Source organism: Schistocerca cancellata, chromosome 12 (genome assembly GCF_023864275.1).
Source record: "Schistocerca cancellata isolate TAMUIC-IGC-003103 chromosome 12, iqSchCanc2.1, whole genome shotgun sequence".
NCBI classification, from domain to species: Eukaryota; Metazoa; Arthropoda; class Insecta; order Orthoptera; family Acrididae; genus Schistocerca; species Schistocerca cancellata.
In genome coordinates, this window is record NC_064637.1 from 147,627,834 (window position 1) to 147,648,314 (window position 20,481).

The 20,481-nt window shown below is 40.9% G+C and overlaps 1 protein-coding gene across 1 annotated transcript in view; it reads left to right on the plus strand.

The window, feature by feature from the left end:
- Positions 1-4,271, plus strand: part of LOC126109706 (putative GTP-binding protein 6) — a 31,996-nt gene extending 27,725 nt beyond the window's left edge. Inside the window, exons 5-6 of the mRNA XM_049914759.1 lie at positions 402-635; positions 3,193-4,271. Of these exons, the coding sequence (XP_049770716.1) occupies positions 402-635; positions 3,193-3,495 (537 nt within the window). The 3' untranslated portion in view covers positions 3,496-4,271. The remainder of the gene's footprint in view (positions 1-401; positions 636-3,192) is intronic.
- The last annotated feature ends 16,210 nt before the right edge of the window (positions 4,272-20,481 follow it).

The window sequence follows — 20,481 nt, forward strand, 5'->3', positions numbered from 1 at the left end:
TATGACATCCCTCAGTTCAAAACAGCTCAGTTCAAAACAACAGATATTCCTAAAAGTTTAACTGTGATGTTTGTTCAAGAATCTCCTGTTTATGGGAATTTTTGTGAAGAGTAGAAACCAAAAATATTCATGGTCTAGATCGAACACTGTAATAAAATAGAGAATTGCTGATGTACAGTAAATTCATTAGCTTGCAAAGACAAAATGTCCTTCAGACTAACTCCCCCCCCCCCCCCCCCCCACATGCATCCCTGCCCCTGAAGTGTGTGTTGTTTCTGACACTGCTTTCTGACTGGGAATCCTCTTTCCTTTGTCACTCTAATATTTCCATGTTTGATTTTCCTTGAAATGTTGAGTTTTGAGGAAATGTTGTGAAGCACGTGTTGCATGATGTGTTGCAGGTGCTGTATGTTGATACAGTAGGCTTCATTTCGGACATCCCGACACAACTGCTGGAGTCGTTCCGAGCGACACTGGAGGATGCGATGTTGGCAGATGTCGTCGTCCACGTCAGAGATGTCAGCCATCCGGACTCGGAAGCACAGGCTGTCAATGTGGACCAGACATTAAAGTCGTTTGATCTCAGTCCAGAGCTGCTCGAAAATGTCATAGTAGTGGGGAATAAGATTGACTTGGTAAGGAAATCCTCTGTCTGCTGCTGTGGTTAAGTTGTATGAATACTTGCCAAGCTCCTTCTGTGAGACATCATTAATTTCTGTTATTTCCTGACATTAGGATCAAAGTAGACTAAACCACTTTGCTTTATAGTAAAGCATTCAGAGAAATGCAACATTGATATGCAGTACTGAATTCTCTGGCAATGCATTGTGGAGTAGCTAAATTGTAGCTGTAAAGTGGATGTGTGACAGCTTTCTAAATTAACTTCTACATCTTGTTAGTTCTTTCTCAATTTTTTAAAATTACAGTTTCATTGATCATTCTTTTAAAAAAATGCAGCTAATTTGTAAAAATTTAATTTTGCCTTTTTTATCTCTGCAATGTAAAATGCACCCCTCTTTACTTTTGCTGATATTTCGACATAATTTTCTTAAGCAGTATTATATTCTGCTCAACAGAGATAACTATCTGAACATTCCCTTTTCTGCAAACATTTGTTAATGAAACCAAAAAGTTAATGAAATGTGGTTTTAAGTAACAAAGAACAGCAGCTCAGCACATAGAGGAGGCACTGAATTTCAGACACACTCAATGAAAAGAACACTAGAAATATTTAAGCTTTCAGACAAAGCCGTTTATCAGAAATAGAACATGCACACACATTTGCACGATGATGACAGAACAACCCCCCCCCCCCCCCCCCCCACACACACACACACACACACAGCTACTGTCTCCGACCAACAAGGGCCCTAGTGGCCGGGGCTTTTGTTGTTGTGTGAATTTGTGAGAGTCCTGCTGTTTCTTGTGAAAACTCTGTCCAGAAGCTTAAATATTTCTATACTCTTTCCATTGTGCCTGTCTGTGAGTCAATGTCTTCTTTATGTGATGAGTACCAATCTGTCCTTTCCATAATGTTGTTGTTCCATTCTAGATTTTCCATTGTTTGAAACATCAGTAGCTGTGTGACAATGCAGTCACATGGTGTCATGGTGTGGGGGAGGATGGCTGGTTGCTAGGTGCAGTGGGAGAAGGGGGGGGGGCTGTATGGAGGAGACGGTAGTTTTAGTATTCAGAAATGATGAGAGATTTCTTGACATGGTGTTTACAGTTATATTCTGTGCTGACCGTCCTTTGGTGCTACAGTCTGATTAAAATTACTTGACAGTTGACATCAGTCAGTTGCCACTACAGTGTTGCCACATTCGCTGCCACTCAGTTAAAGGTGACATGCACACACGCCGGGTCACACCCCAGGGAGCTGAAGAGCTCTTCATGTGATGTGGAGCAGTGTTGGAAATGGCTGTTGTCAGATATGGCAGGAACGTGAGATGCTCTGTCCACATTTAATTTCATATGAACAATGAACTGTGGCAGTCCATACATTGTGTAGCCCTGAATTTACACTATTGTCCTAACTTAATCACAACCTTGTGATGTACAGTGTATCCGAGAAACTTCTAAGAGAACTATTAATCACACTCACGTTGTTCGCGACAATTACAGTTGAACTCTATGAGCAAATTCAAGACGCAAAAATTTCAGTTTCAGCACTAAAAGCAAACTGTGACTTCTCGTTTTCATCAGTTGTCTGAACTAGCCTCACTGTGACTATGAGAGCTGACACGATACGAACTGATGCGCAGGCTTCATTGGCACTTGGTCACAGGGTATAGATGACACAGGAAGACAAAAAGAGAGCAAATAAAAAAAGTCAGTATGATGATGAAAATGATATAACAAAAGGTAAAAAAAAATGAGTACATTTAAACTAGTCAGTTGAAGATGATGATGAGATCAGTGATTTCGATGAAGATAGATAAATAAAAAAATTATATTGCTCGACAAGACTCGTACCCACAGCTTTTTACGTGTCAGGTATCTGCCTTACCTAATGTGCAGCATCACTACCTATTATGGTGTATACTACCAGTCACAACGATGATTTGTTTCCTTCAAAAAGCTCAGACTGGTGCAATTTCTTATGAAGGTTATCTACTGCAGGCTAACGTCTGCGTTGGTGGTAATTGAAAATGTGAATCTGAACCACATTTTGTACTAACGGATCCAGTAGTGTTTGGCTAGTGCTGTGTATACCTGTATATTTTGTTGCCATCATTGTGTGTGTGTGTGTGTGTGTGTGTGTGTGTGTGTGTGTGTGTGTGTGTGTGTGTGATTTTTGGTATGAGTAGCGTGTCTGATGAAACTTGAAATAAGACCCAGACCTAGGATTCAGGACTCACACACATAGAGGAAGGAAGCCAGACGAGGAATTAGAAATGAACTGACCATTTGCTACGGCACTATGGTAACAGTGAACAGTTTGGGCGTGAAATTGTGTGATGTGATGGGAGGGAGGCATGTCCGACATGTTATGTCAGTTGTCAAGTAATTTTAATCAAACCATAGTTATTGGTGTTCTTCACATGGGTTTTGGTAGCTCTGTGCTTTTTTGATTTGGTGAGGTGTTTTCTTCCCTTTTTAAATTGCTTGTGTTCTACCAGGATTTTCCACTGCCATTTCGGTATCTTACCGATATACTATTAGTTACCCGGCTTGTTGTCCTGTCACCAGTTGCCCGCAGAAGTGGCCAGTGCGCACCAGAGTGACTGGTTGCCAGTTTCTGCCACACGCAGTATCGGGCTGGACGCCCTCCGCGAGAAGATAGAGGGAGCGGTTCTGCGCGCGACGGGCAGGACGTCGATGGCCGTGCGCGTGCCCTCCGGAGGGGAGGAGTCTCGCTGGCTGTACAAGGAGGCGGCTGTCGTCGGCGTGACCGTCGACCCGCAGGACGAGCAGTACGTCTACGTCAAGGTTGTCATCTCCGACAAGCAGCTCGGCCAGTTCAAGCGGAGGTTCCTGCGCGGGAGGTCGTAGTGCTTCGAGCGACCGGTGTGTGAGAGACTGCTGTGCTGCAGGTACCAAAATGTGACACCTGACATTTGCCATAGTATCTTTTGTATTTATTATAAATGTACTATATGGTGGATTGTTTTTTGAAATTGTGCCCGTCACTTGCAACGTTGCGAGATAGACAAGTAGCTGTTACTAAGTTAAAATTGTTGCATGTATTGTTCATTTTGAAAAGTTATATTTTGTACTGGGTGCGAAAATGATTTGGATTGTTTCTGTTGTGACAGTAATATTTGTCAAACGTGACTTGAATTGTATTAAGGTATGTTTATAACAGGCTTCACTCTTATAATAGGCAACAAGTTCAGAGCACGTAGTTTGACACTGGTAACACACAAAAGTGACAATTGGGATGAGAATTATTTTTTGAGTGTGTGATTTTGATAGTGAAGCTGACGTTTTTGGCACTTTTCCGTACTCTTGTTGTGCTCTTTCGTATTTTTGTTGAGATGCAATCTGTAACATTTGTTATGTGGTTAGTATCACGTTTAGTTTCCTGGTTTTGCACTGAAACACCATGTTGCAATGATTGTAAGTCTTGTAGTGTAACTTCAGTAAATGTTGCTGTTGTAGACACACCAGGTTTGTTTGCAGGTTCTTTTGAATATTTGAAATACATTGAGTATGCCACACTATTAATGTTGTTGAATTGTCAATCTTCAGTTGCTAGTAATGATATATTGATGTTGAGAATACATCTCTGTGTGACGTGAATAAATGCAATTTGTATTTGGCAGAAAGTGTTGGAGCTTCAGAAAATACTTTTTGTCCCCTAAGTGCACATTAATGTTTTGCATCACATGTGTCAGTGGTGTACCCCTTTTTCCTCACCACATGAACCAGTGGTCTCGAGCATCAGAGCATGTTGCATTAAGGGGTAAGGCCGAGGCTTTGCTTCACTTTGATTTCTTTTAGACACCCAAATGGCTGCTCTCTGTCCTTCCTCTGACTCTAAATTTCAGTTTCCATAGTTTGTGTAAACACTATTCAGAATTGTTTCAGATTTAACCTGTTAGGACCCACAAAAATTAATATTTATTACACCCTTGTTAGCAGAGTATTGTGTACAGTCACCTATGATTAGAGGACAAATGAAAAAAAACGACATTTTCTTGCAACTGACACAAGCTTAGCTGCAAATTGTTTTATTTGACTTGGGTTGATGACATTGATTCAGAATAAGCTCGTTTCAGCAGAACTGCCCTATTCAAGTGTTTATCTAGGTGGAACGACATCCATAATGCATCTTGAGCAAGTTCTCTGTCTGGTGATATGTCATTATTTTGAATCACATAGTTTAATTTGTATTGGACTTTCAGTAATTTTATATAGTGCTTTCAAAAAGCCCAATACAAAAGTCTCTCTCTCTCTCTCTCTCTCTCTCTCTCTCTCTCTCTCTCTCTCTCTCTCTCTCTCTGACCAAAGCACAAGAATTTTCATACTTGCAGGTGGTATAAACACACAAGATTTTTCCCCATTTTCTCAGTGGTATTTCAAGAAAAGAATGTTGCCTTCCCTCCAGAGATGCTCATTTCAGTTCAGTAGAGAAGATGGAACCTTTATTTGCAAGTACTTCAGCAGATAACCCTTCCTTCTGCAAGTAATCTTTGTGCCAGTTTTTATCTTTGGCTTCTGTGGTGTCACTGCCAGACACCACACTTGCTAGGTGATAGCCTTTAAATCGGCTGCGGACCGTTAGTATACGTCGGACCCGCGTGACGCCACTATCAGTGATTGCAGACCGAGCACTGCCACACGGCAGGTCTAGTCTAGAGAGACTCCCTAGCACTCGCCCCAGTTGTACAGCCGACTTTGCTATCGATGGTTCACTGTCTACATATGCTCTCATTTTCAGAGACGACAGTTTAGCATAGCCTTCAACTACGTCATTTGCTACGACCTAGCAAGGTGCCATATTCAGTTACTATGAATGTATTCTGAACAGATAATATTGTGAATCATGTACCGTCAAGAGCGACGTTCATCATTAATGGATTAAAGTTAAGTATCAAACTAATTCCGTCTGCTTTCTGTATTCTAATTCCTTGTCATGTTCCAAATCTCATGTCAGTATAGTCCTTCCCTCCTCACGCCAGCCTGCGTGAGCTAAAATGCATGCATTTCGGCCTCCACTAGTAACACGGTGTTGGCTCTTCTGCCAACACAACAGCTTCCTTTTGGGTTCTTTTGATTTTGTATGTTTCAGCTTGAGAAGGAAAGCAATTACTGTTTATTGCTTTTACAAAAGCCGTTTCTGCAATCAATTTCATATTTCTTGCCACGCATATGGAACAAAAATTCAGGTATAGTGTGAAAGACTTGGTCAAGCAAGGTTTTCAGACTCTTATTAAACATAGTCAGTGACTTCCTGGTCTCTCTCTCTTGTTTTTATGGTGAATTTTTAAAGGCAGGTTTTATGTGCTCTTTGGGCATTATATTCCCTTTGTCAGGAAAGTTCCAGCTCATTTTATTATTATTATTATTATTATTATTATTATTATATAAAATTCGACTTACCAGGCAATGATCCCAGCTCATGTTGAAGTAGTCCCCTTGGCTATCCATACACAGGTGCCAACATTTGTGGAGGTCTTGGAAGCAAGCAGGGAAATTTTCATGTGCAACGATTGTAAGCTCATTTTCACAGCTCATTGTCTTTAAAGGAATAGGACATTTGCACACATCACTGAGGTTACTAACGGCATTTTCACACCATGCAGTTCCTAAGGCAAGTATTAAATCTCTTCGATTTTCAAGTTTGAGAAATTCTGATTCATATGTGCTGCTAACCAGAACTTGAAAACGTTTGTATATATTACAAGATAAGGAAATCATAATGGAAGAAGCACATTTTAATCTCCCATGATTCAGTTGGTTGAAATAGGAAAGGAGTTCTTTGGTTTCACACTGCAACAAAATATCATCCTCTGTCTGTAACATTTCTTCACAGTCTGAACATTTCCCACCTTTTCTCAGCTTTTCAAGTACTGTTTTGCTAGTGCAGCTAGCAATACAAACCAAGACTTTCAAATCTTCCTCCATCACGGGAATGTTTGGTAGCTGCTCTAGAGCAAGTTCTAATTTATCTAAATTTTCGTATGTTTGGTGTTTTGTGCTGTAATTTACTATTGCTGCAAAATCATTTAAACTAAATTCACCATGTTTTAGTAGAAATGAACTTCAGTAGATTTATTACTTTGAGTTTCCTCTCAGATTCCAAGATTTGCTTGACTGAAACATTACATGTGCGGCCACTTATAAGCTCCAAATCTTGCTTCTAAAGCATCAGTGTGTAATTTTCCTGTGTGTGGGGTTTGAGGTTTTCAGGCGCTAAACAGCATGGTCATCAGTGCCCAATTTTTCCTGTAAGAATGTAGGACCAGTTGTATGTGTTAGAAATATATCTGCATAATCGAACTGTTGTTGCAAGTGTACGAGAGAAAGCAGTATATGTTTGATTGGTTGGTTTTCTGTGAGTATGAAATACATGCCAGATATCAACATGTTTTCAAATTTCGGAGAAACAGAAGTATGAAGTCAATGGGTCCAGTGATTGGGCTAACAGTAGCATCTGATGTGTATTTACCTTTCATGGGATGCTGCACATTAGAAACTGTCCACCATTTAATGAATGCTTTTAAAAACTGAATAGTGCCATCAGAAATCTCAATACTCTGACTTTGCAAAATTTCTAGTGCTGCCACATTTTTAGAATCACAAACACTGAGTGCAAGGGAAACACTGTGTCTTGCAATAGAAGTTGGATATACTGCCTTTCTCAGTAGCTTTGAGGCAAATTTCAACAGTTCATTTTTCTCAGAATGAAACAGGTTCCTCAAATCTGAAAATTTTTCTTCACTGATATTATATTCACATGCAACATTCCCTTCATCAATGTGTAGAAAGGCATTAATGAAAGCAAATGTTTCCTCAATATTTGGCATTATGAATGATTCATTTTTCCATTCAACCTGTTATTTCTGATACACTTTAGCAAGTGCACTCTGTCAATCAGAAGAGAGATTTGGTTAGAGCAGTTGGATTTGTAATACGTGGCTGTAAAGCCACCACACATAAGCACATACATTTTCCTATTGGTGCTATGATTCTCTGTTACCAGACATATTACATCATATCCAAGCTCGTGCATTATCTTTAATATGTCAATTGTCATTTTCAGTTGTTTATCAGAATGAACATTTTTTACAGGAAAGAGTGTCGTTTCTTCTTTATAATCAGAATGTAAAGATGATGCCATGAAAACCTGCATTGTACCTGGTCTTGTATTATCTGGAGTATTCTCAGCACCACCAAGTATCTTTCCTGCCTTATAAGAGAGTATTGAGTTAACATAAAACGTCATCTGGCATCACTGAAATTACATAGTCGTTTTCATGAAGGAATTTATTTTTTTTCCCCTCAACAAAACTATCTGTAATGGACCCATACAAGGTTTACTTGGACCCATTTTGCGTAGAAATTGCCTTAAGTAGGCAGGATGAGGTAATGCTCGCACATTTGTTTTTCTCAGCTGATGGCAGGCACCAGGAAATGAAAAGCAGATGGTTACTGCCCACATCAAAAGCTCAGGAGAATATCTAATTTGCTTTGTTATCGCAAGTTGTAATGCCTCCAAAACAAATTCTATTTTAGGGGCTATATCATCATCAAAATCACTACCAGCTTGCAGTGCTTGTTTGAGAACACTGACAAAAATTATAACATTGTCAATGGTATTTAAAGCCATCTTTATTCCATCAGAATAATACAAATACATATGCATATACATATACATATAAATGGTGTCAATTACCACACTGTGATCTCCACCAAAGTGGGGACTTACAGCGGGCGAAACACCAAAATGTATATACTATGTGAAAGGAAGAGACAGGTTAGCTTAAAGAAGAAGAGAAAGACAAGGTACAGAGACAGATATTCCTCCTGTGACAGGCCGCACGTATCAGGGAATCACATATCCAGCACTGCTACCCGACACCGACACTTGGCATCAGCCTTTGCGCCGTCATATGTTCAAAACTCCTGTAACTGAGGCACTAGCTCTGCAGTACACGGGTGCTCAATACCACGAACTCTCGGGGTTGGAGGAGGTCCCGCACCGAGGAGGTCCTGCACCGACGCGGGAGGCCAGGCCCCCCGCCAGTTCAAAGTTGCGGTGGACACCGTCACCTCCTGGACGTCCTGTTGCAGGCCGGAGGCAGTACGCCAGATGGACGGCGTGTCATAGTAGGTCGCCTTCTGGGTGTGACACCAGTCGAGCTGGAGACAGCCACAGACTACCTGGGTGTCGATCGCACGGGTGATGCAGTCTTTTGCCACCACCACGTCAGGTTTGCATAGTCCTTCGGGTGTACAAAGGTGGGGCTCCACAAAGACGTCGAAGCCCCTCTGCACGAGCCTGCGAGCGATATACTTGACAGTGGCATCGTGTGGCTCGACCTGGGATCCGTGCATTCAGTAGCAAGCCTGAAGGACGTGATTGGCAGTTTCAATGGTTCGGCAGCCCGCGCGGCATCTGGTGTCCACCTCTCGCCCCCGACTGTGCCGTGCCTTCGTCGAGAAGGCGTCGATGCGGGTGCGGACGACATTGATATAGTCACACCCAGCTAGCAGCCAACTGGTGTCGGTGACCCACTGACATTGCCCTCGGACGGTGGCGGACGAAGGAAGCGCAGCTGCACCGATGACAGTGTGTAGGTGCGCGGCGAAAGTCAGCGGGGGATGTCTGTGCATCCATTTCGGGGAGGAGGGACGTGTGCGCACGAAGGAGGCACTCGGGAAGGACCCTCACCAGAAGGCAGGTGCTGCAGCTTGATGGGAGTGAGGCCGTCAGGACTCGCTGGCGAGGCTCTGGGCGGCGAGGCAGCCGCAACCTCCTCACTGGTGACCGCCCCCCACAGGTGCTCGAAAGCGACAGGCTCGGAGTGCGGCAGTAGGCGGTCACGGACGAAGCCCGTGGTGGAGGTGGGCTTCTCGGTGAAGAGGTCTGCCCAAAAGTTCAGCAGACAGCGGATGTCGGGTGGCAGCTGCAGCAGGGTGCTGTCCACGAGGCCACGCACGCAGCGTACGCGCGACCGTCGGAAGGCATCCTGTGTCTTTGCCTAATCCCATTGGCACTGTTCGCATCTCTGCTGCGGCGGCCCCACAGGCGGCCGCTGAGATGCCTTGCATGGCTTCTGCTTCTTCTCCTTCTCCTCTCTGGACCCGACCGACAGAAGGGCGTCCGGGAGCGTGCCCGAGATGATGTCGGGCTGCGTCCCCGGCCCCAGACCGACGATACGATCGAGGGCCGAGAATTGCCGGGCAGAGGCAAGTAGCCCCGCCAGGTGCTGCCAGATGGCGGCGTCGGTCAGCCCCACTGACGGCAGCTCGGTGTCGTCAGCCGCGAAGTCACCTGCCGCGTCATCGGCCGGCGCAGCACCGGCTCTTCCCCTGACCACTTTCGAGTGCCTCCGTGAAGTCCCGGACGAGCTGCTTGTGGACAGGCTTTCAGCATTGGCGCGTGATCGCCTCGAGCGTTCAGTCGGGGAACATCTGCAGAAGTTCTCAATTTACGAAGAAGAACCGGATGTCGCTCACGAGGAACAGTTCAGCCTCTGCTTTGGCGAGTGACAGGACCTGTTCTTCTATCCACCTCGCACGGTGCCTCTCTGTGACAATCTCGGCATTGGCGGCCACTGGGTGTTGTTGGCGGCGGTGGTGGACCTCGAGGCGGTTTTTTGTGGTGAAACTGCAGTGGCAACAGGAACAGAATCTTCGACACTGCTGTTTGGCTGGGCAGGTGCTGGGGAAGTTTGGGTGGTGCCTTCAGCGAAAAGGCCACCACTCGTGCTTTCTTGAATGCTGCCCCCAACTGAAAAAAGGGGATAGTGTGAGGGGGGCTGGTAACATCCCCCCCCCACCCCTCCCCCTCCAAGCCCCCGGTGCAGTCTTCCGCTCGGCGAAATCAGCGGGCCCACGTGAAGGGGGGGAATACTGCAGGAGAGGAGAGGAGAGGGTAGGAGAGGCTGAGAAGAGTAGGCCCATGTATTGCACATCACTCTCCCTGTAGCTACAACCCGAAGGAGGAGCCCCACAGCAGAGGCCCGGTCACAGCAGAATCTCGCTTCAAAAAGCTAAGTCCGGCTACAACCGATACGCCGCTAAGTCCGACTGCAACTGATATGCCGCTATGGTAGCAATAGAGCTATCTGTGAAACCATTTAGGTGACTCACCAGATTGTCAAATTTTGTCCATTTGTCACATTTCAAGTTCTCTTGCTTCCCTGACTGTAATATCCATTTCAAGGTTTCTTATGGCAAACACACATTTTTGTGAAACACTGTGAGTCATCCTTTAATTTAATAAGACACATAGTCATCCTTTACTAAAAGTGTAAAGGGATAAACATTCCTTTTCTGCACTTCGCTTTTAAAATGCTGAAAGTCAGGTGTATTATTGTTTTCGCACCAATTACTGAAACTACATTCATCACGTTCCAGTAGCTGTTAAACATGTTCTTCAGTATTCTTCCTTTCCTTAGGAACTGGAACTGCGTGTTAAGAAGGTTGATTAGGAAAGACAGTTGGAATTGCGTCATTTGTTAGTTTTGCTATTTCTCGTGGCACACGTATGGGTCCACTGCTTTCCCACAGGAAAAATATCTACCCTAACCACAAACTTAGGTTCAAAATGCTTAATGCATACCTCAGTTTTATCGTTCACTTTGAAATTACCTGAGGTAGGTTAATTCTTACAAAGATGAAGACAGCAACCAGCCACTATTAATACTGCTATCTATTTAGGTAAATAGCGCCGTAACCGTTTTCGAACTGGCAAGCTCATCATCGGACGGCTGTTCACACGATTTGCAAGATACACTTTACATAATTGTCAGTTTTCGACTTTTATTCTTCCACAGTGGCGAAATATTCTTGGTGTGTTGGTGCCCTACGGTAGAAAACAGTGTTAGAAGTGCTCTATGTCAAAATAAGTAACCTCCATATGATGAAATACAGAGTAAACAAATATGTGAGATTAAGTGGTTATGGTACTTACGTCGAGAATTCTGCGCAATTTTGTTGCGAAGTTGCAGGATTGTATCCAGCACTTATGTAATTTGTACATTGCCATATTGTGCAAAGCACCACACACACACACACACGCACACTCACCAAAAAGAATTTGCCACATGTGAAGTTATCACAAAGATTGCAGATTTATAAGTACAGCAGTGTTTGAGACGTTCTCTCTCAGAGACATTACAATATACAGATTGTTTTGATTTCACAGTATGACTGTTTTTAAAGTGTGACATAACATAATGAAAATTAAAACACAAAGATAAACCTTACATTATGAGCATATAATATTACAGATGAAGTTGACAGATTTAGTAACCAGCTTATGTGAATGCTACTTATGTGGTATTATGTAAATACTGTGCTATATACAAGGAGCAACAGAGAGGTGAGATAAAATGAATAATATGACTGTAACAATTATATTAACATCTATGGTGCACTGAAATTTTGAATCCAGTATAGTTGCAGTAAAGTTTTTTTTTCCTGAGGAATCAAGGTAGAATTAAAAGTATTTATATTACAAAGAATAAACGTTACATTGTGAGCATACCATATTCAGTGAGCATTAATTACAAATAAATTGGGGAAAATGTGGTGGCCAGTTGTATGAATATTACTTATATGGTATTGTGTAAATACAATGCAATAAACAGGTGACAACATACACATGAGATACATGAATAATGTGACAGTAGTAATTATATTAATGTAGTATGGCATGCCACTTTTATTTTTAAATCAGTTTTACAGTTGCAGTAATTTGTGAGTGAGCAGGCAGCCATATTATGGTGTGATACTTTATTTGGATTATTGATTGCATGTTGTTGTTAAAAGGAGTAGTGTTTATTTATGTTCTAAACTGGATAATGGGTGAGTGAAGTTTTGCAGAAAGGTTGCATTGGCTAGCTGCATTGGCTAGCTCTGTATGTTCATTGAGAATATGATGTGGTGATTTGCTTTTGTGTGTATGTATTTCTATCTCTTCAAGCAGATTCATGAGGCTACCTTTCTCAACATGATGCAATATTGGATGTGGTCTTCAATTATTTTTTTTACTCCATGTTTACTGAGAGTTGTGTGCATTGCAAATGCAGATTTTGAAGGATTGTTCAGACTTATGGCATCTAAATGTTCTTTGAATCGAATCTCAAAGTTTCTCCCAGTCTGTCCAATATAGAAGGAGGGGCAATTTTGACATCTGAGTTTATATATACCTGATCTTTTGTATGAGGGGTTGTTATTCTTTGTTATGAATGGTTAGCTGCTGAAGTTTATGGTTTGTGTGGAAGCTTATATTTATGTTTTTGTTTTTGAAAAGATTACTTATTTTATGGGATATGCTCCCTAGAAAAGGAAGTGAGACATATTTTCTGTTGCTTGCTGCAGACTTTTGTGTTGACTGCATAGGTGTCTGGTGCGGGGCTTTGTTGTTTGCTGTTTTTTGGATTTTTTGTGATAACTCATCAGTCATGTGTGGGTTATATCCATTGTTTAGAGGTATGACTTTGATGATATTGGTTTCTTTATGTTGTTCAACTGGTTCCAGTGGAATTTTATGCAGGAGATTAAGCATGGACCTGAAGTATGCCATCTTATGTTGGTTTGGATGCTAAGATGAGCTGTTGATGCACACATCTGTGGCTGTTTGCTTTCTGTAAATTTCAAAGTGATGTTTCTGGTTTTTGCTGGCAATTTTTAAATCTAAGAAATTGATGATGTTACTGAATCATGTTCAACAGCGAATTTGATGTTATTGTGCATGCTGCTCAGCTTTGTTGCTAATGTGTCAATTTCTTCATTAGTGCCATCAAAAAGAATAATTGTATCATCTACATACCTTTTATAGTAGATGATTTTGCTGTTGATGTGAGTGTTAGTTTTGGAAAATATGTGTTCTAAGTGGTTAATGTAAATGTCTGCTAACTTCCCAGCTAGGTCGCTGTCTTCTTCTTTGTAAGAATTTACCTACATTAATTGTACACAGCCATGGTCTCGCCATGTCAGTTTTAGACAAAATAGCATCAAAATTATCTCTTTGAATTTGTTTCATCCATTTGTTCCTCAATGCTGTTTCTTTGGGAAACTTAAATGTTGAAGTATCGTATGTTTTGCCGTAATTGGATTTACATCCTGGTACACAACAGCTACGACCCATCGCAAGAACAGTTTACACTTTAAATTATGACAAATTTATACTAGATAATCTAGAAAATAAATACTAATGTAGCACTTGTGACGACATTCACAGCATATAGCAGAAATAATAGGTAGTAATAAATGCTTGAGCTAATAATCTCTTGAATGTCACGTATAATGTTACACACACGTTACGAAAACACAAGCACACCGGTTTGTTTTCCCCCACGATACCTACCATATTGTCAACTGTCGATATCTGCCTTAAGATGTGATTTATTGTAGGCAGCCTAGCATGTTGCCTTGGAAATCTTCGGAATGCAGCACAGTGTTGGATCACTGAGGTTGACAGCGACGGACACAAAACCTGAGCAGACCAAAGTCGACTGACTTCAGCCAAGCAGAACTAGGCAGACCTCATTGATTCTTTGTTAATAGACTGCACACAATGCACTTCTGCATCTGACATCTCATCAATCTCACACTGTGTCAAGTGCCACTCTAGCATGTAAAACATAATCTGCATTGTAAAATTTGGTACTGGAAGATTAAACAATGTAAGTCATTATGCCCCATGTTCAAAATTGGAACATTTGGTGTACAGTTAAAGGTTTGCACCATACCTGGAACAAAACGGGAAAATTCTGTACTGTTCCAGCTGAAAACATACATTTGGTAACCCAAAGTTAAAACTGTACCGCACGTGGTTTTCTGTGAAGCCAAACAGTGCAACAGGAAGCACTGTATTTAGCCTCACATCTTACGTTAAGACAACTCCGACGGGGAAGTTAATTCCACTGAAATTGGGATACGCCTTGCAGCTGACTTGCGAACAGTGCTTCGAAGAAGTCATTAAAGGGAGCTAACAAGTCTCGCAGGAGTGGCTTTTTTTCCACCTTCGTGCCCATTGTTGTGGAAGGGAGAACGGCTCACAAAGGAATGATGCCCACATTCTATAATAGTGTCTGATGTTCGTCGTCAGTTATCTGCTATATTAGCAGGTCCTTTGGCTCTCCATTTTCTGTGATCCATTGCTTCCTTCTTCAGGCTGCTGTATGTTGTACCGTCCATCACATCATCGAGTATCTGAAATCTCTTCCTTCCTCGCTCTCTTTTCTATTCTACATAACCTTCAAAAACTGTTTTTATCAGTTCATCATTCTTTCTTAATATATGCCCAATCCAATTTCTTTTTCTTCTTTTTTATTACATCTAGTAACTTGCTTTTCTCTCCCACTCTTCTCAGTAACTCTTCATTTTTTACTCTGTCCATCCAACTTATTCTTTCCATCGTTCGCCATGTCCACATCTCAAAAGCCTCCAGCCTTTCTCTGTCTTTCTTCCTCAAAGTCCATGTTTCAGTGCCATACAGAAGAACACTCCACACAAAACATTTTATGAGTCTTTTCCTCACTTCTCTGTCCAGACTGCTGCAGAAAATTATCCTGTTCTTATAAAATGCCTCTTTTGCCATTGCTATCCTTGTTTTAATTTCTGTGCTGCAATTCCAGTCAGTGTCTACCCTGCTTCAGAGATACTTAAAATTTTGCACCTGTTCTAATATTTCTCCATTCTACATAATTTTTTTTCTTTATTTCCTCCTAGTGCCGATACTTTTGTTTTCTTTGTGTTAATTTTCATTCCATAATTTTTTTCCGTTAGCTTCAATGGTGTCCACTGTAATTCTTTTTCCCCAGTGGCTAGAAGGACCATGTCATCAGCAAACTTAAACAACCTACTCTTCTTCCTCCAATTTCTACTCCTTTGTCATCTAATGAGCATTAGTCAATCATATTTTCCAAGTAGAGGTTGAAAAGGGTAGGTGATAGACAGCATCCTTGTCTTACTCCTTTTCTTAGTCTGATCCAATTTGTACTTCCTCTTCCCTTTTTAACAAAGGGTTTTTGATTCAGATATAATGAGTTTACAAGTCTTCTGGTTTTCCAGTCCACTCTCTTTCCCCTCATTATAGTCTCCAGCTTGTCCGAAGCAACATTGTCAAATGCCTTTCCAAGATTGATGAAGCACATACAAAGGTCTCTTCCTTTTTCAATAAACCTTTCTCCCAAGATTCGTAGGAGCCCTATTGCATCTCTGGTGCCCATATTCTGTCTAAAGCTAAACTGCTCCTTGTCGAGATTCTCCTCCATTACTTTCTCAAGTCTCTTATTAATTATTCTTAACATCACTTTGGCTGCATGTGAAATGAGGCTAATTGTCCTGTGCTCACTGCATTTCTTGGTTCCTTGTTTTTTCGGTAATGGAATACTTACTGTTGTCAGAAAGTCCTCAGGCCATTCACTACTGTCATATATTTTATTACATAACCTCAATATTTCTCTTATTCATTTTGGTTCAAGCATTTTAATATTTCTCCTGGTATCATATCTGTACTCACTTTACTTCTTCCATTATGACGGTTGGTCCTTTCTCGTCATCACTTTCGCTGTTGAGTGATTAGAGTTCCAGAGTTTCTGGTTTGCGATCCGTGTCACATAGCTCTTTTAGATATTCTTCCCATCTCTGGAGGACATTGTCACAATCTTTGTACACTTCCTCTTCGTCTTTACTCAAAATTTCCATAGTAGCACTTCCTGCTCTGTTTTGATCCCATGTCATAGACTTTACTCTGTTGTATCTTCCCTTCCTGTTCAGATCTTCAATTGCATCACATTCCTCTTTTAGCTATTTATTCCTAGCCTGCCCTGTTTCTCTTTGCGGTTCATTATTTAACCTTTGGTACATCTTTCTTCCATCTTCGGTGTTCTTGTTTTCAAATTTTCTTCTCTCCATCTTGGAAGTCATTTCTTGTATGACCCATAGTTTTTTTGCCCTTTTCCCATCTACATATCCTATATTTTGCTTTCCTGCTTTAATGATTCCTTCTTTCAGCATATTCCAGTCCTCGTTGACATTATCAAGTGGTTCTTTGTCTCGCAATGTGTGTAGAAACTCAAGTGACAGCATTTCTGTAATTTGTTCTTTGTTGGACCTTATCTTCTCCAGATCCCACTTCTTCACCATGGTCACCTTCTTCAGTTTCTTCATTCTTTTTCTATTTCTGCCATAAATAAGTTGTGGTCGCTATTAATATCTGCATTTCTTGATTCCATTCCTATATCTTTCTCCTACCAGTATAAAATCTATTTGGTTTCTGTATTTATCCCCTGGTGATTTCCAAGAGCAGATCCTCCTCTTGTTGTTCTTGAACCATGTATTTGCCACTATCAACTGCCTCTCAGTGCAGAAGTCAATTAACCATTCACCTTTACCATTTGTCTTTTCAAGACCATGACTGCCTACTATGTTTCCCTCTTTCCCATTTCCCACAATGGCATTTCAGTCTCCCATTACTATTTTGCAGCATTTTTTTATTTTCGTCCGTTATTCTCTCTATTACATTGTACGTTTCCTCTCCAATTTGGTCATCATGTTGTGAAGTTGGTATATACACCTGGACAATCAGTAAATCTTTTTGTGCTCCTTTCAGCCCTACTCCAACAACCCAGTTAATATTTCTCCTGGTATCGTATCTGTACCCACTGCTTTACCATTTTTCACTGCAGCTATGGGAGACTTTACTTGCCTTATCTGTGATAAGAAATTTTACAGGAGACACAAAAAACCAAAAACTTCTTAATGCCCACAGAAACTGAACTCTTTTTCCTGGTAGGAATGCATAATTTTAATAAATAAAGTCATGGTTAATTGGGAATATAATTATTCCCATCAGAAAATTGGTTATGTTGCTTTATATCCAGGATTAGACAAGTTTTGCTGTAGCACACTGCAAGTGTGTAGTTCATGTACTCAGGAATATACTTTTTTTGTGCATTTGTGATAGCGCTGATGCATTCAGTTTATACACATTTATTAGAACTTAAAAAACACATTTCATAGTAAACAATAATGATTCTACATAATTATTCATAGAACAGAATTCAAATAACTAAGTCTGTCAAATCCTCATGAGTTTCACAATATTCGTTGATTGTCTCTTCAGGGGAGTAATTTGTTTCTCCAGTATTGGACACTAACAAATTCTTGTAGAAAGCCAGTTCTTCATTCACCTTCCACTCCAATCCAAAATGTTTTTGTAGCAAATGCTCTACATACTTAATCTTGGCTGGGTTCAAGGGCACTCCTGAGGACACAACTTGTGGAACATCCGTATTCATCAAACATTTACCTTTCTTCATCACAGACCTTCCTGAACCACAGTCTACATTGTAATTTGGTTCTCCTTGTACTGTCATGTTTCCTTCAGGAACCGCTTCACTGAAGAAAATTTGAAATGCCAGCTACTTGGTTTTTTTCATCATATTGTCAGCAGCCTTCATCCAGTCTCTCACTGTGCAATCCACACCCAATTTAGAAACCTGAGCATGCGATGCGAAAATATCTTCATACTCTTTTGGGTTGCAAAGTACTGGCCTGGTCCTAATGTCCTTCTCTATTTGTCCAAAGACTCTGTCCGATGGCAGAAAGGAGTGTCCTGGAATGGGAAATATCAGTTCAATACGCTTCACATTTGGGGGGGGACTCACCTTTGACAGAAAACAGCAGCACATCATTATCACTGTAGAGTTCCTATTCTGTCCTCCGCAGCCATCAGCACAAAGTCGCAAACTTGAGTAGTTCAATAAATCACATTTAGAAAGTCTGTCAAATATTGCAGAGGATATCTCATTTGATCCCTTTTTGGATTCATGTTCCATCCACGTATATGTGAAAACATACTGTCAATTCAGTATGTGAATGGCCCATCACAACTGTAAAATTATAGGTGTATATCTGATGACTGTAGTAGGCAATTTGATCCAGTATTTTAGGATTAATCAGATTTTTGTGACAGTCAAATGACATTGTGAGCATATCATCCCTTTTTTCTTGCAGCTTTGTGTAAAAAGCTTTAGCTTTTAACTTATGAATTCTAAACTGAATAATCATCAAAATCTTTTCTGACGTATCCTTTGCTCAATTTTTCCCTTAAGTTCAATGCACATGCATCTTTTACAGGTGAACCAAAACCAATGTTGTAACCTGTTGTGAAAATGTTGCGAAAGAACTGTCACTTCACTCTCATACCGTGTCAAACCTCTGGATTATACATCCTGTGTAACTTTGCAGTGCTTAAGTTTCCGGGAAGATATTTTCTTTGCAACGATTTTCCTCGACAATAGTGACTTTCACAGCACTTCAAACATTCAATAAAAGACTTTACAGATTGTGTCTTTGCATCGTACTGTGGCCTGTCTCTAGCACCACCTCTTTTCTCTTTAGGCATTTCACGGGTTTGGTAGTGATTTCTGGCAATTCTCCGAATTCTATCTTTACTGACATGTAAAATATTGAGAAATGTTTTTGGCACACACTTACTTGAAATTTATCGGTATTAGCAAGTTTAACAAAATACTCAGTAGCAACACTCTTCCTACTGCTACCTTCTTTTGCACGTCTGCTCTCAGATATTTCAGTATAAAAGTGTCTTGCTCAATTTTATTGGGAGAGCTGTAGAAGTTCTTATGGAACTGTTGAATGTCTAACATCCTTAATTTCCTGCATTTGTACGTTGGTCCATTATGACTGCATTGTGGATATTGTGGTGGTTCCATTGGCCCATGCCTGTAACGATAAAAATAATGGCCTGAAAATAGCTCCTGATGTAAATGGGACATGAAGAGGACACTAATAATAAAAGCCCATGTGGTGTTTGATTAAATCATTCCTGTTTTGCAGTGGCAGCTGCTGTGTAAGAGCACAAGAGCATGTGAACACCCAAAGTTTTGACACCTGCTGGATGTAGTAGTTATTAAATTCTTTGAATACTGTTAAACGTAACACAGAGTTTACGTTAATGCCACTCAGTGGCAGCACATTACGACAGATGTTTGCAAGACATAAGTCCCCATTTGATTGACATAAATCCTGCTAGATGGTAGCACACACCTCAAATATGCCAATAATTATTTTTACTACCATTATTACTACAATTATTATCCTCAGTGGTTGTAGCTGTATAAATTTGTTCAGACCGTCGTCATAACTGTTACAGAAAATGCTATTTCACACTTTGAGGTTTATCTGAATCAAAAAATTTGTATGGAGTAAATGTTGGGGCGATCTACTACAGATGATAAAGCCCTGAGAGTTTTGAATCTGCTCGTCTCCATAAATAAAAAAAATTATCTGCGCAAACAATCTATTGTATTACTAAAAATTTGTGAACACCTAAAATTTATTTTCGGCAGCCACCACCGCCATTTTGTTAACCTTTATACTTTCACTGATCATTGACACCAGAGCCTAAACCAGTCGTGTAAACACACTGCACAAATTTGACGCCTTTCTTACCTTTTATATTTTTCCTTGGTTTTTTTCCATAAAGCAGGATCACTTTTAGGCATCTTGCTTTGCCTTTTGGAGCTGGAGTAATTTTTTCTTCCATCGTAATTCTATTTTGTCACAAAACTGCACACGTCATCAGACTTTGCTGACAACAGCTGTAAAAACGCGGGAAAAATATCGCGCGTTTCTTTTGACTGGAATATGAAGAATTTCATTGGCTGGTAGGATAAGGCGACTATTGGAACGACACTTGGAGTAAATAAGGCAAGTTGTGGAATGATGACTGATTTTTAGCTAATGATTTGTACAGTAACACGGTGTATACGACCTGGGACAACCGGGTGATCCGGGAAAAACACGGGAATTTTTTTCAATTCCGGG